General features: G+C 36.9%; 2 protein-coding genes across 11 annotated transcripts in view; one reads left to right on the top strand and one right to left on the bottom strand.

The window, feature by feature from the left end:
- Window positions 1-18,500, bottom strand: part of TGS1 (trimethylguanosine synthase 1) — a 41,620-nt gene extending 23,120 nt beyond the window's left edge. Inside the window, exons 1-7 of the mRNA XM_081266826.1 lie at window positions 18,361-18,500; window positions 10,948-11,012; window positions 8,576-8,748; window positions 7,097-7,904; window positions 5,581-5,698; window positions 4,690-4,776; window positions 1,477-1,651 (exon numbers count right to left, since the gene is read on the bottom strand). Of these exons, the coding sequence (XP_081122952.1) occupies window positions 1,477-1,651; window positions 4,690-4,776; window positions 5,581-5,698; window positions 7,097-7,904; window positions 8,576-8,748; window positions 10,948-11,012; window positions 18,361-18,464 (1,530 nt within the window). The 5' untranslated portion in view covers window positions 18,465-18,500. The remainder of the gene's footprint in view (window positions 1-1,476; window positions 1,652-4,689; window positions 4,777-5,580; window positions 5,699-7,096; window positions 7,905-8,575; window positions 8,749-10,947; window positions 11,013-18,360) is intronic.
- Window positions 18,501-18,677: 177 nt separating this feature from the next.
- Window positions 18,678-23,604, top strand: part of TMEM68 (transmembrane protein 68) — a 39,346-nt gene continuing 34,419 nt past the window's right edge. For 2 of the 10 annotated variants that reach the window (XR_014018863.1, XM_081266827.1), the window contains exons 1-2: window positions 18,689-18,822; window positions 23,443-23,487. The gene's annotated coding sequence lies outside the window, so the exon portion shown is untranslated. The other 8 variants (XM_081266830.1, XM_081266829.1, XM_081266831.1 and 5 more) reach the window with 8 other exon arrangements.

The following is a 23,604-nucleotide window of genomic DNA, read 5'->3' as shown; positions in this document are numbered from 1 at the left end:
TAAAAATCAAGGAAAATACTAAACACTTTGTGCTATAAGTTGACACTAAGGGGATAAAGCCAAACTGCCTCAGTAGTAGCTTTTCATTACTGGCTCCTAACAATATAGCTGTGCTATGATATTATCATTACAAATGATACATAATGTCAAATCATTAATTTTAGTCTTTTTCAAGTTGTACAGTGTCTTCTGCAATGGCCAACCTACAATCTATGTTAACTGTTATGTGATATTAAATAAGCATTCTGAAAAATTTAGTTCCAATTTGTCTTCCAAAATAAAAGCAGTGTTACAGAAAGAATGAGCACCGTCTTAATAAAACAGCAGAGCCCATAAAATAAGTAGCAATAAAGTATGGTTATTCATTGAAATGTTAACAAGGCCCAAAGTTAGATGACAGACTTCCCTATGTCTTCTGTAACAAGGATATTCTTCATATTAGGCCTTCATGACCTTCATAAGCATTAGTAAATCAGAACGACAGTGGTAGATGTATGATGGGTAAAAGCCTAGATATTCCTGAGGGAAATCTGCCTACGCTTAATCAGAAATCCAGAGACACAGCAGCCACACTTCTGCTCTCATTTATAGACGAACAAAGGGGACTACTACATCCAACACACTACAAAAAGTCCTACAGGATGGACTGGACTCAGCACTCTGTTTCAGATATAACCAAGGCCACTAAACTATTCATAAAAATATCACCAGCAACCAACCAACCTGATAGATAATAAAAAATAAAACCAGCTATAGGTTTGTAGCCTATTTGCACTCAAGCTGAAGTTAGATAGAATAATGTAGCCTAAGGGTAAAACAAAGTCAGCATGGAGTCAGAGATTATGTTCTTGTGCCCTAGAAAATTGCTGGCAATGTGACTAATACCAAGGTTCCACTGATTAGAAGGCACTTCTCCCTAGAACATAAAAGGATAAACTCATAGCACAAGCAATCTTCTAATTTCTTTTGTTTCCCAGGTATTTGGATGGCAGATAAGGTCAAGTCTGAGAGGAGGGACATTAATATTTCAGGTTACAATGTGAATCAATAAGCCAGCCTTGAATTTCATGCTATTGGGGTGGGCCTGTTATTACAAAGGGTGATCCACTCTCTCCAGGTGAGCTCAGAATTAAGACTTACAGGAAAAGCTGCATTGGAATTTGGATTACCAGGATCTTACTTAGCCTAGAAAGAGACATGCCTTTGTCCTTTCTGTTACTACACAGATAGGGCAATTTGATTTATTTACCTTTCTAGACACTTCAATTTTATAATTTTCAAACACTTCCTTTTCATAATACCTCAAATTCCTGTTTTTCAAATCTAATTTACACAATATATGCCATCTGGAAGCAAGTGGAAAAGAATTTTAGGTAGTCCTATAGCTCATAGAAATAGAGTTTCCATTTGAATACAATTTTAAAGAGTCAAGCTCATAAAATGTGATTCTTTTTATAAAACAAAATGTATACTTACCTTGCTCAGAGCTTTGCTTTTCTTGAGAAATGGTTTTTCTAATTCTTCAGTAAAGAAGATGTGCTTGTTTTTCATCTTTATTTGTCTACGCATGTCTAGGTACTTTGACTTACGTTTCACATTCTTATCTAGATACCTGACCTGTCGACGACTAAAATTTGGAATTTCGCCATACCTGCAACCAGACCAAAAGAAGAGGTTCACGCACAATTTCTACAGTATTTCGTTTTCTTTCTTTCTCCAAAATTATAAAAACCAGCAATTCACATACAAATTGCAAAAGAGTTTGTAGACTAGATTTTATATTAATTTTAAAGACAATGTGAAACACCAAAAATGGGAACATCAACATTTCTAATGTAGAGCAGAAAGTAGAAAATTTTATAGTAGATTGCAATAAAGAAATTGCAAAGACATATATCCCTTTGTTAGGAAAATTTTTCTCAATGTGGGACAATGCCAAAGCTCTTAACATTTATCTGGACATGTTCAAATTATTTTAAGAGTAGTCACTAAATTCTTAAGCTAGATCAATCTAAGTTTACACAAGAAACAAACCCCTATTATAAAAAGTTATCAGAGCAAAATGATCTAAGCATTTGATTTTTTCCAGTTCTAAAAGATTATATATATATATATATATATATATATATATATATATATATATATATATCTCTGCTATGAATCTTTGACTATATCAAGTGTCACTTGACTCCCTCCTCTGACAGCTAATAAAACTTTTTTATAATAAAAATTAATCTTACCCCTCTAAGAATTGAGCGCTTTACATAGAAGGACAACAATGAAGTTAAGCCCCAGGTATCAAAATAGGATCTATTTTTTTTTTTTTTTTTGGTTCAGGGGATTGAACCCAGGGGCATTTAACCACTGAGGCACATCCCCATCCCTTCTTAAAAAATTAGAGACAGGGTCTCACTGAGTTGCTCAGTGCCTCACTAAGTTGCCAAGGCTTGCTTTGAATTTGTGATCCCCTGCCTCAGCCTCCGAACTACCGGTGTGTGTCACCATGCCAGGCAACAAAAACAGATCTCTGTGAGTATATACTAAGAACTATACAATAGTTTCACAAATAAAATTACATGTGCATATCATAGGAATTCAAAATTCATTGCATTGCTAAACTTCAGCTTCAAATGACTGTATGAACTACAACTGTCTTCAAGTATCTAAAGGGGACAACTTTAGACACTATTTATATAGTATTAAAATTATTAACATGTACTTTTTTCCTCCTGTGGTATCAGGAATTGAAACCATGGCCTCATAAATGCTACGTAAGTACTGTACTAGTGAGTTATACCCCTAGCCCATTTTTATCTTGAGAACAGGGTCTCACTAAAATGCCCAGGTTGGTTGATCCTCCTGCCTCAGTCTTCTAAGTAGCTGGGATTACATGTGCTTGGCTAGCATGTACTTTTGAACTAGTTTGGAATCAATTTATATATCAATTGTGATATTTTCTCCATGTTCTTTTTCTCTTTTCATAATTTGCAGGTGCCCATTTGAATTTTATAAAATAGGAAAGTAAAACATAAAGTCTCAACATTTAGAAACATCAAGGACTCTGGTTCTTGTATTAAAACACTGGTGTAAACTGACATAAATATTACATCTTTGGCCTGCCTTTTCTAATCAGTTCAGTCTTCCACTCAAATAAAAGAAAACTGACCAATGTTCTACTATTACCTACTCATTCATATTTCCTTGTATTTAATGGTTGGGCATTTACTCTTGGAGAAAATTTCTGTTTTCATAGACAAATGGTCATAGCTATCTTGTCTGTAATAGCAAAATATTATAAACAACCCATATACCCTTCAATAGGTGAAAACAAATCAATAGAGCTTTTGGTACATCCACAGAATGAAATACACTTCAGTAATAAATAAGAAGGAAAGAATGATTGATGCATGCAATAATCTGGAAGGGCCAAAGGCATTATACTTAGATCTGAGGAAATAACTTAGATGTTGCTCATCAGGATGGTGAATTCAACACAATTAGGTAAATGTTCTGTATATCAGCAAGGAGGCTGTCTTTGGTATTGCTGAAGGAGAAAAACAAGCTGCAGAGTATGATTAGTATGGTCTTACTTTTATGTTTTATAAAAAGGGAAGTAACGTGTAGTTAGGCATAAAACCATACACAAGTAAATTTGGAAGGAGATATGCCAAACTCTGCCTACCTCTGGGAACAATTTGGGGGTAAAAAAAAAAAAAAAGACTTTAACTTTTTACTTTTTTTTTTTTGGTACAGGAATTGAACTCAGGGGCACTTAACCACTGAGCCACATCTCCAGCCCTTTTTTGTATTTTTTTTTAGAGACAGGGTCTTACTGAGTTGTTTAAGGACTCACTAAGTTGCTGAGGCTGTGAGGCTGGCTTTGAAAGTGTGATTCTCCTGCCATAGCCTCCCGAGCAGCTAGGATTACAGGCATGCAACACCTGCAATATCGAGCCTTGAGTTTTACTACTTTTATAATAAGAAAAAAGGTTAATGTAGAAATGAATTTTTCATGCCATGTTTGCTGGGTCGCCAGATGTACAGTGGAGTAGATAGGTGAGATACTATTTATACAGTATTAAAATTATTAATACTGTATAAATAGTATCTATATAAATACTATATAAATAGGTGAAAACCATGCTTGAAGTTACAAGAGCTGGGCTTAAATCTTCCTCCAGTAAATGATGTGATCTTGGCCAAGTCAAAACCTTTAGGAGCAGGGTGTGGTGGCACATGCCTGTAATCCAGTGGCTCCAGAGGCTGAGGCAGGAGAATCCTGAGTTCAAAGCCAGCCTCAGCAAAAGCCAGACACTGAGCAACTCAGCAAGAACCCTGTCTAAATAAAATACAAAAACAGGGCTGGGGATGTGGCTCAATGGTCTAGTGTCCCTGAGTTTAATCACCGGTACCCACCCAAAACAAAACAAAAAAACACCTTTAAACTGCACATTTCATCTATGAAATGGAACAACACTGGATTACTAGGAAGAGCAACTGAATTAACACAGTGAATACATCAAAGGTACAGTGATATCTCTACTGCAATTCTTATTAACAAGAAAAGTTAGCGTTTTTGAATGTTATCAAATATAGTATTATTTATCATCTGTAAGACTAGTAAAGAGTTTTAAGACAGTTGAAGTGGTTAGGATTCCTGGAAGAGGGGGAATAATTATGAATAGTTACTTTTGTCCTGAGCCATGCTTGAATCCCAGAAAGGAATCATTGTCATTAAGGTCTGCATCTGGGTTTTCATCAATGTCCAGTTCATGGCTGAATAAAAAAAAGGGGGAAAAAAAAGAAAAAGAAAAAGGTAAATAGTTACAAGTCATTATACTTCCCCCTTCAGAGTTCACCAGTTTAGGGAAGTATCAATAATCAACCATAGTTCAAAAATCCCAGAGAAACAATACCTTAATCTAGATTTTCCAAATGACCTGACCCAGAAGTGTTTGAAACATAGTAAGAAACACACAAATCTTAAACCATGTCAAATAATCACCTTTATTCCTAAACATGGTACAAATATAGGTCTCTTCATTTTCCTTTAGAAAAAAAACACCAGTAAAAGCTACAGCCTGAAATTAATCTCTTATAGTTGATTTCTCTAGAGGTTCTCCTTAAAAACAAGTAAGAAAAAAATTTGAGAACTATTGATCTGACCAAAAAAAATTGTGAAAGAAAAAATGTCATTAAGAAGGATGGAACTGGGCTAGGATTGTGGCTCAGTTGTAGAGCACCTGCTTAGTATGTGTGAGATTCTGGGTTGGATCTTCAGCACATTAAAAAAATAAATAAAAGTATTGTGTCCATCTACAACTAAAAAACAATTAAAAAATTAATCAAGGGTCATATATACTGCAGGCTAGCTCCAGTCTACTTAATAAGCTCACCAAAAAAGGCACCACTCCCATCTCAGATGAGAAATTAAGAAATGTATTTAGTTTGTAGCAGAGTTGTGATTTGACCATGGATCTAAAACCATAGTATCTTACCATTAGATCCTGCTTGCACTCACTCATAGACACAAATACTTATGCTAAAACATTTCAGAGACAGAAGTAATGTACAACTTACCTCCTCTTGAGTTTGCTGGACTTATGCTCAGGTGGATCTTCTTCACTCTCATCTCCATCAGTCCCACTGGCGTGCAGCCTGTCTTTGCTTGTGTTTGCTCCGGAACATTCCTGTGGCTCTAAAGAGGCAGAGATATTAAAGCAGATTTTCTCCTTGGTTTGGCAACTTTTTTGCCATTTACAAAGGCAATCAAAATATTTTGGTGCCTTTCCTGCAATGAACTACAGAGCTGCATCAGCAAAGTGGCAGGATACATCTATCAGTGTGTCTACATGCAGAATCTAAGGGGGGAAAAAAGGCAGGTATAAGCTTCTATGTTCTAACTATATAGTCATGTGCTACATAACAATGTTTTGGTCAATATGGACTACATATGTGCATACTAGTGGTTTCCTATGTTTATATCAAATAGTGATGTGTTAACTGTAACTACTTATTAATATACAAATTAATCTACAAAGTTAACATTGTGGTAGTTCTTGGCAATCACATTATTAAGAAACATTAATTGAAATGACTCTAAAGACAGCATGATCACTATAATTAAAAGGAAATTCCTCCATTACAAAGTAAATATAATTTTCTTTAATGTAGCTCTTAAATCGACAATGTAAGTAACTAAGATGAGTATACTTTTAAAACAATATCCTTAACTGAGGTGGATCTGAGACATGTCTATCATTGTCCTATAAATTCCATCAGATTGGGTGAGATTAGAAGGGGAAACTTGCAAGGCAGGCAGTGGGAAGCTCTGACTGGGGTCAGACTTAGAATACATAAAGAAAATACCAACTGCACTTACACAGAAATTTAACATACATCTTATATTTTGATCTTTTTAACATACATCTTATATTTTGATCTTTTTAGTTGTAGATGGACACAATGCCTTTATTTATTATCTTTATATGGTGAGTGCTCCACTACTGAGCCACAACCTCAGTCCTTACATCTTGATCTTAATGAAGGTCGAAAACAAACCAAAATCTGAAGTCATTAAATTGATTCTGATGGCAGAAACACTGGAGCATATTACAGAAATAGCCAACCTGTGCACTTAACTAAGGAACAAGCAATATAAAGCAAACCTTGTGGGAAGGTGTATTGTATCTGGAAAAAGAAAAAAGAGTAGGAAGATAGGTTAAAAAAAAAATTAAAGGAAGTAATACGAGACAGTAATATAAAAGCCAACACATTGACCAATATGCGCATTATAAACTTTATGGTCAAAATAAGTACAGAAACACATCAAGAGTGTAAATAAAAAACCACCAGATAAAAAAAAGAATGAAAATAACACCAAAAGAGGAAGGAATGAGAATATTATACTAAGGTAAGTTCCATTGTTAAGAATACAGAGAAAAGAAAGGACAGTTTTTCAAAAAAACTCAACTAGATCAGCAATCTGAGATAAGCAAACACAAATGTTAAATGAAAGGTCAAATCCTTCTGCTTCACATAATGTTGATTCATTTTGCTAACTATTGCTTAGCAGAATAAATTTGGCTAATCTTACCCTGAGCTAGTTGATTTGCGCTTCCATTCCCAGATAAGTTGCTTTTCTTGGTTCCTCCATCACATGGCTCACTTTGACCAGAAGCAGGACACTCTCTCCCACTAACTTCACTTAGCTGTCCATCACAACTTACAGAGGAATGTAACTGGCTGAGTTCTACTTCCTCCGAACTCAGAGTCATATTACTAATTCCATCAAGTATTTCATCATGATCCTTATCACTTGAATCAGAGCTTTTTTTATCAACTGTGATAGGTGAAGATGGAAAAGACATTAAGTCCACTTTCACAATATTTTCATCTTTCTTGACAATTTCTGTTGTAGATGCAATGGTATTTGTATCACAGCTTTGTGAAGCATCAAAAGTCCAACCTTGAGCTTCCCAATACTGAAATTGCTCCAAATAATACCAATAAAGTTCACTGTAATGTTGTTCCCATTTTTCCTTTGTATCAGGAAAGTTCCAAGGTTCAGCAGATAGTATTTGATCTGGATGTTTTTCTTGCCAGCTTTGCCATAACAGTTCTCCTCCATATTTATTCCAATACCTTTCCCAATTCTCTGTAACTTCAAATTTTGGAGATAATGTATTTTCAACAGAAAGTTTTTCTGTTTCAATGTTCCTTTTATTTTGAAGTTCACATGTTCTAGTGTTCTCATACTGTTCAACTGAAGATGGGTCATCTGAAACCAAATGGTCATCTTCTTCATATTCTTTTCTCCAAGACTCTTGCATAATTTCATCCAAGTACTTCTTTTGATGTTTTCTCTTCTTCTTTTTTACTTTATTTTTTGTATTCATAGACATCTACATCAGATAAATAATAACTTGAATATAAAATGCTGTTCATAAGTTATAAAAGAAGGCAGAACCCAAATCTATTTTGACATTCTCACCCTGGGCTTTTAAACACATAAACAACTGACCCCTCCTAAGTTCCCAAGAGCTGGGTGCATGGAACATTCTTGTAATCCCAGTTACTTGGGAGGCTGAGGCAGGAGAATCGGAGTTCAAGGCCCATCTGGGCAATTAATGAGATCTGGTCTCAAAATAAAATAAAAAAGGGCTGGGGATGTAGTTCAACTCTCAGTACCACAAATAAAAAAATAAGTTCCCAAGAGAAGGAAAAGTCACAAAAGGGACATAACACAATTTGTAGTTTTGGTTAGCTTAAAAATCTTACATTTAAAAAGAGGGAGTCATGTACAGTGGCACATGCCTGTAATCCCAGAGACTCTGGAAGCTGAGGTAAAGACAATCATAAGATGGAGGCCAGCATTGGCAACTTAGGGATGTAAAAGGAGCAAGGGATATAGCTGAGTGGTAGAGCACCCCTGCTCTACCACTTTAATTCCCAGAACCCCCCAGCCCCCCCACTCCCCGAATGCTCTATGAATGCATTTGATTTGGGATTTAAAAAATATCTTGTGCTATTTTATGAAAAAAGTAAAAAAGCAGAAATAATAGAAGTACATTACCTCAAAACTCTTATGTGTAGACACTCCACCAAACTGAAGTGGCAATCCCATACTTCTCATGAGTTCGGCCTCAGAATCAAGTTCACTTTCATCTAGGTCTATGTCTTTGCTGTCATGCAATTCTGCAGTGCCATGGGAATGACCATCTTCCTCCTCTTCTGTAGCTTGGTCTCCTATAGACAGCAAGACAGCATTTCTTAGTTTTTTTTTGGTTGTTGTTGTTTTTGTACCAGGGAATGAACCCAGTCGTGCTTAACCAGTGAGCCACATCCCCAGCCTTTGGATCTCGCTGAGTTGCTTTAGAACCCCACTAAGTTGCTTAGGCTGGCTTTGAACTCATGATCTTCCTGCTTCAGCCTCCTGAGCTGCTGGAATCACAGGTGTGCGCCACTGTACCCAGCCATTTGTTAGTTTTAGAGTACATTTAGAGGCAAGTTTTCCTCATTTCAAAGAACACTAAATCCTTAGTAATCATATGACTTGCTCAAAGTGTTAAGATGTTTTATAAAAATGAAAAGAATTGATGAAAATATTGACTAGTACCAAAAACAGTTAATGAAAACTCAAGAACCAATTTCATGGGGGCTGGGGATGAATCTCAGTAGTATAGTGTGTTACCTGGCATGCTGGAGGCCTGTGATTCAATCCCCAGTTCTGAGAAATAAATAAAAAAAAAAAAAAAAAAAAAAAGAAGAGGGCCCAGGGAAATATAACTGTGAAGAAAGTACTTACATATTCATGTTTGTTATCTGCAAAATTACTGAACAAGATCAGAGAATTTAAACTCATGATTTGTGGAGTTATGTTAGAAGCTGTTAACCAGAGAGGTGAGAAGGTGAGAAGTACGTTTTCTTTAGGCTCCTGGGACACTTCAATACAGCAGGGATTTAGGTCCTGGGATTGTGTGCAAGAGTTGATTTCATGAAAGGATCTGCTAAAAGTCTGAATCCACAAAACTAGAATTCTTTCAAGCTCCTTAGTTTAGCTCTTAAAGAAAAGCTATTATATATATATTTTTTACCTTTCCTAATGTGGCTATTTAATAGATTATACCACTAGTTACAAAAACGTCATTCAAGTGCTCTATTAGCTATTTAAAATGAAAGATAAAGATCACTTTATATGTTAGTTCAATTAGCGTTGAACTGTACTCCAGCTTGATGATCTCAAGTAACACATCAGTGAATCTTACATAATAAACACAGGATACTGATAAAAGGGAAATCTATGTTTGCAAATTCTACTCACACAGCTTCCTAAAAGTGGAAAAAGGTACTTATCTTAACAATGGAAAGACTCCATTTATTATTTTACTCAGTGAACTTATGAAAGCACAGAAAGCAAAATGAATCAGCTAAGTGTTATCTGTCTCTCTTGGTATGCATCTTACAATCAGTAGTAACCTACTATTCACAGAAACCTTATTTGTCCAGCATAGCCCTGAAACTCAAACCACACATTTCTTTTAGTATGTGACTGAAGAAACAGTGTCTTAGTCCATCATTATGAGGTTAAACTGGATGTGGTAACACATACTTATAACTCCAGTGACTTAGGTTGCAGCAGGAGGACCACAAGTTCAAGGCCAGCCTGGCCAACTAAGTAAGACACTGTCTAAAAACAAAACAGAGTTGGGGATCTGGCTCAGAAGTAGAACACCCCTGTGCTAAATTTCTAGTACTGCTAAATAAAAAAACAAAAGTTAGGTGCCACTATGAGAGTTAAAGGATTTTCAAAGATAACTGTGACAGAATGTACTTAATCTGGCTCCGGCTTCTAACTCATGCTGCATTTTTAATCTATATCTAGAAACATGAAATATCTACATGGAAGGGCCAATGGAGTAGGAAAGTCTAAGACAGACTCAAGGTATAGACCAAATTTTATGTTATTTGGAAAAGTTAAACCAGATAAGGGGCGGCCTCTTCAAGTAAAGACTATGGCTAGTTATTTGGAATCTATCATGAATTGCTGGTCCACAAAATAAATTTTAATGAAGAAACTAAGAAACTACACATTCTCTATTTTTCAAAGTTTCAAATTCCAGACTGCTCTTATCTAATGCCAACAACTCAGGAAGGAATGCTGCACAGGGTAAAAAAGGGTGCATCAAGTCCATAAAGGAGGTATAGAAAAATAAAGTATCTGCTTTGATGAAGATTCTAGAACCATGTATGCATGTAGATATATACTATTCATAATATATATGAAATTAGATAATATATGTATATATGAAAGGAATAATTATAGGATTATTTGCTACTTTTCATATTTAAAGTTAGCAAATTTACATTAACAAACTGTACACAAATTAATACAACATTAGGGTCAATTTTAGCAAAATAAGGGCATACAATTTTATACTACATTACCTGCATTGTTGCCACTGCCTCTGACATAGTAGCCTTTTAATCCCAAGTTGCATAATTTTCGATCCCTGTGAAACAAATTAAGTAGTCCATATTAAAATAAATTGAACTATTAATTCATAAAAAGATTAAGGAACAGAAAAGCAAAATGCTAACACATTTTCCTCACCTACAAAACAGTTAAATATAAATTTCTCATACAGTTGTAAAAGATTAATAGTATGGGCTGGGGATGTGGCTCAAGCAGTAGTGTGCTCGCCTGGCATGGACGGGGCGCTGGGTTCGATCCTCAGAACCACATAAAAGTAAAATAAAGATGTTGTGTCCACCGAAAACTAAAAAATAAATATTAAAAAATTCTCTCTTAAAAAAAGAGAGATTAACAGTATATACAAAATACTTAACATAGTTTCTGACACATGGCAGCATTTATAACTACTAATTATAAAAATTATGTGGTATTTCTCCTAGATATTAAGGGAAGAATCTGATCCTCTTTATGATTTATAAACAATGTAGTGTTCTCTAAATTTTGCTGTTAAGAATTGAGTATAAAATAATAATAGGACAAGGATTTAGCTTACACACATATAATTCAGAGGCAGACTCTATCTAGTCCGCTTGCAAATGGACTATCCCTTGTTTAGTAGACAAGGTATTCATGATCAGAGCAAAGGCTGTTTTGGGGACTAGCAAACAATGAAGTTCTTATTAAACTTTTCTTCGCATCCCTACTTCCATTTTAACTGCTATCATAAGGCCTACTGGTGGTTATAGCTAACACTACTTTTCTAATGGACCTACAATAAATTGTTGTGTAGTAGATTTATTTTCATATCTTCCTGTTTCTTTTGGGGAGATACTTTATTAAACATAAAATTGATGATGACTCACAGGACAATGAATAGGCAAGTGAAAATGTGTTTCACAGCAGGCCCTCAAGTCCATCAAGAACAAGTACTGGGGTGAAATAGGGGATGGGAGCTGCACACAGGGAATTAGGGGTGTACTTGAGAGCTCCCAAAGATATGGGGTGTCAGGTGAAGCAGAGGGCCAGTAAGGCTGCCAGACTGATTTCAATGAGCATATAAGTAAATATTTGAGACAATGTATTGATAGCCAAGACTGCGAAATCCACTGTTCTGTACTCAGATTCTGTACAAATCCAATGTATTGTACTCAAATGGATGGTTAGCCCAGATTCTTCTTGTTGAAGATGGTTAATCAAACACATGGTGGACTCAAAACAATCATCTAAAAACGAGGAAAGCTAGAAAAATCTAAGGTGTTGGGCCAATATTGGAAGTACTGTTAAAAACTAATGTTATTTAAGTTTATATGCACACATATAAACATATTTTAGAGAGAGAGGGTACTAGGGATTGAACCCAGGTGTTCTCTACCACTGAGCTACATTTCAGCCCTTTTTTGAGATGGGTTTTCTCTCAGTTGCTGAGGCTGGTTTCAAACTTGTGATCTTCCTGCCTCAGTCTCCTGAATTGTTGAGATTACAGGCATGTGCCATCACACCCAGCTAAAAATATAATTTAAAATGTGTTATGTATGTGTACACACATGTAGTTTTATTTATTGCTTAACTGTCTTCTGAGAGAGCATAGGAGCAACAAGTGCGAAAAGCACCCAGCTTTCAGGTTTTAACCAAGGTGGACTGGAAAAATGGCAATTCTATGGACTGTGAAAGGTAAGTCTGGGTCATCTTGTGTCAGAAGCTACAAATATTCAAAGAATGGCAGAGACACACCAAAAGGACACATAAACCACTTCAAAAGGATTCCCCACTGGCAAAATCAAAGATAATATGAGCAACAAAATAATGACAGTAATGGAATATAGCCTATTAATAAAATAAACCAAGAGTCTATATTAATATAAATACATAAGGAGAGAAGGAAAAGAACTCCTTATAGAAAGCTAATAAATGAAGACAGAATGAAGCAAGAATCATTCTTTGCCAACCTTCATAGAGGTAGCTGACTGAAGTGGAAGTTATTGATCAAGGAAAAGACTTGAGGAACAGCACACTGGTGTAAATTGGAATTACACTATTAATTCCAATTACATATTGGAATATGCCCCCCAAAATACTGATTAATACAAAAGGTACCATTTTGAATTTACAGTAGAAAAAACTGGGAACCATATCACCCCTAGAGATATGGTTTCCAAAGTGCCTCCTGAAGCCATACAGAGCTAAGCATAGCATTTTTCTGGAGTTTCTGCTGAGGCAAGACCTGTGTTCCTGATGACACAGATAGACCCAGGTTAAGTAAAGTCAACCTACAGGATGTAAGGTCACAAACTTTTATAATTGTTGAGGATATGGAAAGGAAAATACGAAACTTAGGATGTAGTTTCCAAAAGAAGAAGGGATTTTTTCAGGTAAGACACATTAAGTAAATACAACAGGTTCCTACATGGGATCCTAGGTCAGAAAGGAGAGACATACTATTGGGAAAGCTGGGGAAATTTGAATCCATAGTGGTTATATAGGAGAATACCTTTGTTTTGGGAACATACTTAATAGAATACTCAGAATGACTTCTATGACTTGTTCTTCAAAGGTTAGAAGAACATAATATGCATTTACATAGATATACATAGCTTTTGTTTGCTAGTAGCACAAGCAATTTCATAACAAAAATCGACGCCCTCACCACTCCAGCATTTTTCTCTTTTATGCTAAACTTTTTACATAAGCAAAAATTTTATAGTTGCAGACATAGTATAGATATTTTGCACTTTCATATTTTAATACAAGTTTGTTTATTTATTTTTTGGTACTGGGGATTAAAACCAGGGATGTTTTGCCACTGAGCTACATCCTCAGCTCTTTTATTTTTTGAGACAGGATCTCACTAAGTTCCTTAGGGCCTAAGTTGCAATTCTAAGATCCTCCAAGATCCTTGAACTTGCAATCCTCCTGCTTTAGCCTCCCAAGTTGCTGGGATTACAGATGTGCACCACTATACCCAGTCAATGCCAAGGTTAGTTTAAAAATTGTTGCTACAAAGATACTGTAACGATCAAGAGCTCCATAATAATCCAATTACATTCTTCCTCCTACAGATAATACATAGAAACTTGACTGTGTACATTAAATAGAAAATTTAGTGTCCATAAAACATTGTTGGTATGGTACTGCTAGAAAATAAAATGTTGTTACAATATTATTTCATATTTCCTGCCTTTGAGGTGATATATTGCAATAATTTTGTATGAGAAACAGCTGTTAAGCACTGAAAAGACATATGGTACCTATGGTAATGGCTGTTTTCTGCTATATGGTAATGAACTTTTTTAATAATATATTTTAAATCTCCTTCAGCAATCAAACATATTGATTTTAAATACTAAAATGAACCTCTTGCCTCTCTTAAAAAATCCCTGAACTCCCAGCATGTTTCCATTCCTATAGACTTCTCAATGACTATTGGAAACAATTCTAAGATCCTCCAAGATCCTATCTCTAAGTTCTTTTTGTTCTATAGGGCTAGAATTTGAGCAGTAACAGAGCTAATTTTTTTTTAAAAAGTTCTCTTTACCTATTTTGAAAAAGTGAGGCAGAAATTCAAATCCAGTCATCCATTGTTTTCTAGAGGTATGATATGAAAAATATTTTAAAACTTATATTCCCTCTCTCGACGTTAATAAGCATACAATATTGGCTGGCACAGACTACAGACTGATTCTTCTTTCTTGGCCTACATCTCTGACACACAACCAGGTACTCTTTTCTGATGAACTCCTTGGTCCCACCTACACAGCTAGGCTGCAAGCCTAGCTTAAAAGGTCTTCAAGTCCAGTGGAAGCAGAAGAAATACTTCTTTGTGAGTGAGAGGTGAAACAGTACTCCAAGATTATTACTAGTATATTCCAAGGCTACACATAATCTGAGGCAGAAAGAGCAGTAGTAAGACAATGCACAATGCTAACTCTTAAAATGTGAAAACTATTTTTTCTACCTTTGACAACTTTCAAGTATCTCAAAGGGTCTTCATCTCTGGAAATAATATATTTCTGATGCCTAGTATCTAAAGAATTTCCCATTATAACTGTTAAGTACTCTCTACAAAGCAATCTAGAGGTTGGTCAGTGTAATCCAATCCACAGTGCTTAAAGATTCGGCATGAATAAACTTCTGGACGTGGTACACGTAAGAGCTAAGTAAATCTTAACTTTTGACTTGAATTATAAAATAGGAGGCCTGACGTGGGTTGTAGGAACCCCATTAAGACACTGTTCTACTCTGAGTCTTGACTAAGCAGCTACCAATTCTCATCATACTTTTTAAAAAATTATTAATATATTCTAATTTTATACAGGATGGCAGAATGCAACTGACACACTGTACACAAATGGAGCATAACTCCTCATTCCTCTGGTTGTATATGGTATGAGTCACACAGACAGTGCAATGGTTCTAGTGGATTCTCATTTTGCTTGTTATTTTAATAGTTTTCAAATGTTAATTACTCCTTCACTGAAACACTTGATGGCAGTATACTTAGGCTTGCTGTTTCTCAGTTAATCCATCAGGTTTCTTTTCATTTTAAAAAAATGTTGGAATTCCTCCAGGATGGAATCCCCTACCCCTGAAACTAATGGCTTTTTAGGACCAGCACAGAATTCTCCAAGGCTCCAAACTAATATATCCAACTCCTTATACAACCCATCCTTATCAGTCACAGTCCGGCTGCAGCAAAATAACAGGTGGGGGTGGGGTGTGGGGGGTGAAGAACAACTTGTGTAGATTGATACAGCAGGAGTGGGAGCCGTTTATTGTAGGACAACAGAGGTATTTATACATTTCACACAGCTTATCTTAATTAACATAAACTAGATACAGCAGTCAACCAATAAGAAATCTCCACACTTAATGGCTCGCTGGAGTTACTTCACAAACCACTCCGCCTGGCAAAATGCCAGGCGCCATCCAGACTTGTTTACAGCTAACACTTATCTAGCTTGTAGGTACCACAGAATCAAAATATACAAAATCAAATTTATAATCTCTTCACCACTGCCCCCAAATAAAACTAATATTCTCCAGGGATTATTATCAGTGAAAGGTAGCAAGATAAGCCCCAAATCAGGAATTTACCTTTAACCTAGTCTGTTTTCCATTCTTTATCTTTTCTTTATTCCCCCACATCCACTCCAATCTCCAACCCCAATAATTCCTCTCCCATCTTTCCCCATTTCTACTGCCATTTATCCTAATGCAAGCAAATATTATTTCTTGCCTGGACAACAGGCTTCAGTGGTTCTCCTGCTATCCACGGCCAGAGTAATCTTTAAAAACTGCTAATCTGGGGCTGGGGCTGGGGGCTCAGCGGTAGAGCACTCGCCTAGCATGTGCGAGTGAGGTGCTGGGTTCGGTCCTCAGCACCACAAAATAAATAAAATGCTAATCTGATTATGTCATTCCAAGTATAAGGTTTTCCTATATAGATGCTCCTTGATTTATGATGTGGTTATTTCCAGATAAACCTATCTCGAACTGAAAATACATCCACCAAATATCCTAGTTTAGTAATACAGTAAACTGTAGAGATTGTTTTCATGGGGTCGGGACTGTGAGATGTGGCTTTTGCTTTGCCTAGCATCACAAGAGTATGGCACTGCATATTGCTGGCCCAGGAAAAGAACACAATTCAAAATCTGAATATGATTTCTCCTGAATAATTGCTTTTGCACCATCATTAAATTGAGTCATTGTGAATTCAGGGACTGTATAAAGTATCCAATGTCCTGTACGTCTTTACTCTGCTGACTTTACCAACCTTATCTCCTATTTTTCCTTGACAGTCACTTTGTTTGGTTTCACAGGCTTTCTTTTGCTTTTCCTAGGGTTTGTCAAAGTTCAGCTTGCAGGGAATGCTTCCTTTCACTCAATCTTACCCCAGTTTATTACCTTTAGACCTCTTTCCAAATGTTACTTTTCCCCCAAAACCTCTGTGACCCTTGGAGAAAAGTTAGGTTATCAGTGAAGAATCAAATACTTCTCTCTCATAACTATAATTAGTCAAGTAATTATATAATCAGCTTTCTTTTTTTTTGTTTTTTTTTTTAAGAGAGAGAGAGAGAGAGAGATAATCTTTATATTTTAGTTCTCGGCGGACACAACATCTTTGTTTTATGTGGTGCTGAGGATCCAACCCGGGCCACATGCATGCCAGGCGAGCGTGCTACCTCGTGAGCCACATCCCCAGCCCCTATAATCAGCTTTCTTAAAATTAATATTGATCTCCTTTGCTAGAAAGAAAATTCAATGCAGGCAGGGACAGGCTTTAAGTACCTCAGTGCCTTCCAGCATATCTGATACACAGGGGATCAGAAAGTATTCATCAAATAAATACATACTTGTATGCATGCCTGACTACAAAGGGGACAATACTTTTACATTAAATTTAATATGGAGTTTACTTTTTGGGGTTTAATTTTCAGATTACTTCACAAAAACACACAATGAAAAATAATTTCTTCTAACTTAAATTCTCCTACATTAAACTACATTTATAATCTATCACCTGAAAGTCACTTCCAATGACGATTTTTTTTGGTGTGTACTGGGGATTGAACTCAGAGGCATTTAGACCACTGAGCCACATCCCCAGCCCTTTTTTGTATTTTTCATTTAGAACAGGGTCTCACTGAGTTGCTTATCTACTCGCTTTTGCTGAGGCTGGCTTTGAACTCACAATCCTCCTACCTCAGCCTCCCAAGCAGCTGGGATTACCCGCGTACATCACAGGGCCGGCTCCAAAGGGGATTTTAATACAAGCGGCAGAATGCAATATTAGGGTAACTATACCCGTTTCAGAAATGAAAAAATCTTTAAATGGCTTAGCCTACCTATAAAGAAAACAGTCTCTAGATTACAATTTGCACCCCCCTCACTCTACTTTTCTTGCAATTTTTACCTTCAATATTTTCCCCAAACAAAGCTATCTCCAAAACAGTTGTAAAAATAGTTAAGCCTTTGACCTCAAACAGCTAGACTTTCCAAGTACACGCATTTGAACAGATTTTAATGTTTGAAAAGAGATGCTAACCAAAACCAGGCTATTCAACTTTAAACCTTCACATTCATGAGGAATTTCGTTTTACATATCCCTTTCTCCCAACTTTAAAGTGCCCTCTCAATCTGTAAACAAGAAGTGATATGTTTAAACTACCACGTTTCCCCCTACCAGCCTACGAGGTCAGCCTCAGTCGTTCACCTAATACTCGCTGTAGGCGACCACTCCGTTACCTCTCCCGGGTTTTGTTTCTCTTCAACACCGCCCTGCTGCAGGGTCGAAAAATAAGGGAACCATTACAAGTGTATTTGCCACGCCGACATTACTGGGCAACGATGGTGCCAGAAATGAAGAGAGATCAGTTTCTACTTACTCCACAAAAGCCCGGGAGCAGAGGCAATGGATCTTACAGTCCTCCTCCCGCTCGTCAAGGAAGAGAAACATTTCGGCCACGTGGTTCCATTTCTCGCAGCACATTTTGCCCCTTCAAGGGTCTTCCTGACGCACGACACTCGGACTAGGCTTCTGGTTCGTTACCGGAGACCAAAAGGAGGCCTCCCGCGTCCGCTCACGGTTCAGAAGCTAGGAACCGGCCCCGGCTTGGAGCAGCCTAGAGCTAGCGGAGGAGCCACCACAGGAAGTTGCTCCGGGCGGCCACAGGAAAGGGCGGGGCGAAGGCGGTGTCACACCTAACCCGGCCCGGGCTTCCTCTTTACTGATTGCTTATGGGAAACCCGCTCTGCGAATCTGCCCGTCTCACTTCGCAGTTAAGCCACTGAGTTCCTTCTGCCGCTGGAAGGTGAAGGCGAGTTGCCCTTATCTTTCTCTGTCTTAGGTGCGTCGGTCGGTCCCCCTTTGACTTCTCCAGGCTCCTCCAGCCCGGCGTCGCGTCTGTAGCGCGCGGCTGGAAGCGGCGAAGGGCGTGCGTCGGGGCTCCCCGGGCCTCTCCGGAAAGCCCCATCGGCGCGCTCGGCTTTCCGCCTTGTTGGGTGTTCGGCTCGGGCCCCTGGCTGACCGGAAGGAGAGGTCCTGTTGGGTCACTATCAGTCCGTGTCCCCCGTCTTGCTCTCGAAAACCTCCGATTCAGCGCGTTTCGTCCAAATTTCGGTGGCTGGGCGAGGTGTCTTGAGCCTCGTTAGAGATCTTCTTAGCTTGCCGGGTGACTTCCCAGATCCGGGAAGCCTGACCGAACCTCCTATGTATGAAAGCTAGAGGAAAGTATGTGGCGACTGCAGGCCGCGTGGGTGCTGGTCAGGAGAGTTCGCGTCCCGAAGCAGGCTGGGAACCTTGGTTTATGCCCCTTTACTGCCCATGTTGACCTGGAACGTGCCTTAACCTTTCTGAACTTCATGTTGAAAATGGGGACTAGCAACAGTAACTACCTGATGGTCAGCTTGAAGGACTAAATGAAACCATGTAATCAGGCTTTTTAATATGAGTCTATCCAGACCTTATGGGCGCCATGCACGTAGTCACTGGGGTTTGTAAACCTGTTAAGCAGGTCTCAGCCTTCAAAGCTGCTAAATATCTTAACAAGAAACTGGAACAGTACTCTTGACTTTGAAAAAAAGAAAAAGTTGAGTGTAGTGTTCCTTGAGACTTCCTAGGCAGCCACCTTTAGAAGAAGAAAGTTCAAGCTTGAAAGTTGATTTTCGGGTTATGAATGCCAAAATGATATTGGTACTTCTTTAGAACTATGTATGAACTAGTTAAAATTCAGACATTTGAAATGGTTATTAGTATTTCGGTTACTCTTGTGAGTGGGTGGAAATAGAAGACTAGTTTTCAAAGGAAATGTTTATTCCTGCATCCTTAACTGTTGCCACACTTTGAGGGCAGAGATATGCCGAATTTAGCCATTTAAGAAGGCCAAAGAAGTAGCATTTTTTTAGTATACACATGTGAAAACATGTAGCATTTACCTTTCTCTGCCTAATAGTTCGCTGAACATAATGTCCTCCAATTTCCTCCACGTTGCTGCAAATAACAGAATTTCATTCTTTTTTTTATGACGAATTGTGTGTAGATATGCCACAATATTTTTGTCCACTCATTTGTTGATGGACATCTAGGTTGATTCCATATCTTAGCTATAGTGAACAGTGCTGCAGTTAATCATGGAGTGCAGGTGACTGACTCTTCTACATACTGATTTCACTTCTTTTGGATATATACTCAGTTGTGGGTCTGTTGAATCATAATTCTATTTCTAGATTTTTGAGGCGCCTCTATACTGTTTTCCATAATGGCTACTGGTAACTTACATTACAGCTAACAGTGTATGAGAGTTCTCCTTTCTCTGTATCCCTGCCAGCATTCATTATTTTGGCTTAGTTGTTCTTGCTTAGAATTGCTTTAGCTGTTGTAAGTTTTTTGGTACCATATGAGTTTTGGGATTGTTTTTTTCTAGTTCTGTGAAGAATGCCATTGATATTTTGATAGGGATTGCTTTGAATCTGATGATCATTTTGGGCAGAATGGACATATTAACACTGTTCTTTCCACCCATGAAGAGGGCATGTCTTTCCATATTTTGCATCCTCTTTAATTTCTTTCATAATTGTTTTTTAATTTTTATTGTAGAGATTATTCACTTCCTTGGTTAAATTTATTCCTAGGTTTTGTTTTGTTATTGTAATTATTGTGAATGGAATTGATTTTTTTCTCAGTAGTTTCATTTTTAGTGTATTATTTAAAAAAAGCAATTGACTTTAGTGTGTTGATTTTATGTCCTGCCACCTTACTGAGTTTATCAGTTCAAAAAGATTTTTGATGTATTTTAAAGAGAGGATTGATGCCTGTCAAGAGTGTGTCCCTGGGTTTGACCCCCAGCACCAGGGAAAGGGAGAGGAGGCAGGAGAGGTTTGGGTTTGCCAGATATCTTGACTGAAATATTAGATAAACTATAGCTTCATTCATATAACTTCTGAAGTTTAAGAGGTTGTCTAATAGACTTACGTAAAAGATAGTGAGATAAGTATGAGAGACCTTTTTAGTAGTTATGGATGGTTTTGAATATGGAATGGGGCACCCTTGTGTGTGATTTAAAAAAAATTTTTTTTAGAAACGTTAAAATCAAAATTGGGACTGGGTGACCATTTGTGGAAGGGATTCTTATATGTGGCACTGTTAAAAGTCTACTTGATTTTGTGTAGGTTTCTTGGAGCCCTACCTGTTCTGTTTGTCTTCCCTTTTCTGTGCTCATTATGTATGCTAAGTAAGGATGTGATTAAAAGGAGAAGAGGGATACTATAGTTCCCCTTTTCCCATGGTTTTACTTTCTGCAGTTTCAGGTCTTTGGTCATCCCCAGTCCACAAACATTAAGTGGAAGATGCCTGAAATAAACAAATTAAAAATTTTAAATTGTATACTGTTAGGAGCAGCATAATGAAATCTTGTGCTGTCCTTCTCCATTCTTCTTGGATGTGAATCATCCCTTTGTCCAGTGTATATGCTACCTGTCCATTAGTCACTCAGTAAGTACTGCCTCAGTTCTTGAGATTAAGAATCACAGTATTATATCCACATGTGATGGTGCACACCTATAATTCCAACTACTCTCTGGAGGCTGAGGCAGGAGGATTACAAGTTCTAGGCTGGCCTCAGCAACTTAAGGAGGCCCTGTCTCAAAATAGAAAAATAAAGAGGGCTGGGATATAGCTTGGTGGTAGAGCATTCCTGGGTTCAATCTTCAGTACCACACACACACACACACACACACACACAGGTTGTGATAGTGCAATGATTGTGTTCAAATAACCCCTAATTGTCTTTACAATGACCCCCAGAATACAATAGTGTACTGGAAATTTGGATATGCTAAAGAGAAGCTGTGACATGACTCCTTTAAATGAAAAGGTAGAAGTGCTCAATTTCATCATAGATATGTATGTATAGGAAAAAACATAGTATATAGGTTGTTTCCTTTATCTGAAATTCTTGATGCTAAGTGTTTTATATTTTGGATTTTTTTGGATTTTGGAAATTTGTATGAACATAATGAGACATCTTGCTAATGGTACCAAAGTCTGAATACAAAATTAACTTAGGTTTCATACACATTATACATATAGCCTTAAGGTAATTTTACACAGTATTTTAAATGCACCTGCGTTTTTACTGTGCCCTTTTACATAAGGTCAAGTATGGAATTTTCCACTTGTTGGTGCTCAAGAAGTTTGATTTTTAAAACTGTATTTATTTTTATGTGGTGCTGAGGTTCAAACCCAGTGCCTTACACGTGAGAGGCTGGCGTTCTACCACTGAGCCACACTATTTTACATTCCAGTCAGCAATGTATGAAATTTCTGATTTCTCTACATTTTCATCAACACTTAATATTTCCTTTCTTTTATTGTTGCTGTATTTTTTAAATTTTATTTTTTTCTGAGTTTCTAACTCACTGCCTTGTACATGGTAGGCAAGCAGCACTCTGCTATAGCCCTAGCTCCTATCATTTTTGAAAGTATTGAATTTGATATGTTGCATTACAAATGTGCAAACACAGATGAATTATAATTATAGTGATTCAGCTCTTTAGGTGGATTGGTTAGAATATGATATACATAAAGCCCAGGTTGAGGTCTTAATGTATGTTATGTTCATCTCCTGTTAATGTAATAGGCCTAGGTTTCTCATAAGTAAATGCTATTGGTTACAAGGAAATTAGACTAAATCCTCAATAGCTGGAAAAGTCCTCAAAATATGTGTATTATTAATAAGCCAATTAGCAAGAAAATCTTGGCATAAAGACAACTATATGTTGTCTTGAGTGTATGTCTGTTCTTTTCTCTGTTCCTTTCTTTCATTTATTTATTTCCTGCCTCAGCCACAATGGATATGAGATAATTTTCATTAAAGTTATGTAATATGGAATAATGGTAAAATATCGCTAAGAATAGAATCAGAACCAGAGAAAATATGAATGGAGAGAGGAAATCTTGTGTAGGGATTATGATTTGTCAACTTATCTGGTAAAGTTAGTAAAGAGAGATAGTCAATTACTCATTCCAACTTTTTCAGAAGAAGTAAATCTTTTTATAGCTCCGTTAAAATAAATTCTTAGGTGGAGCTTTGTATAGTGGCACTAAACAATTGTCCATAGCAAACATCGGTAGCATGACTATAATTCTTAATTGTGACATACTATCTTGGGACTATAATCATTTTCGTTAAACATTTGTAAATATCTTGTGCTATTTGTTTTATGGAAATTCAACTCAAGGTATTAATGATTGTCTTTTTATATACATATCTATACATACTATAGATATGTACATAACGGAGAAGATACGTACATATGAGAAGATACATTTTTGGTATTAACAGAGAGAGAGATGCTAGAGATTGAACCGAAGGCATTGCTTATGAAAGGTGCTGTTCCCTCATGCTACATCTGCAGCCCAATCTTTTTCTTTAGTCACATATTTCTTCCATTTGCTTACTGTTTTTCAGAATATATACACTGATGCTTGGGAAAAGATATTTATGTAATTTTTGGTAAGTTAAATGACCATTTTAGAGCTGAATTCATAGAATAATTGTACAGCTGTATTTTTAAGCATTTAATATTTTTAAAAAATTTAATGACTATAAGATAAAAGGCAATATTGGTAA

Source organism: Spermophilus citellus, assembly GCF_964194105.1.
Source record: "Spermophilus citellus genome assembly, chromosome: 14".
NCBI lineage: Eukaryota > Metazoa > Chordata > Mammalia > Rodentia > Sciuridae > Spermophilus > Spermophilus citellus.
Note: the sequence above shows the minus strand (reverse complement) of the source record. Positions and strands in the feature narration are given on the sequence as shown.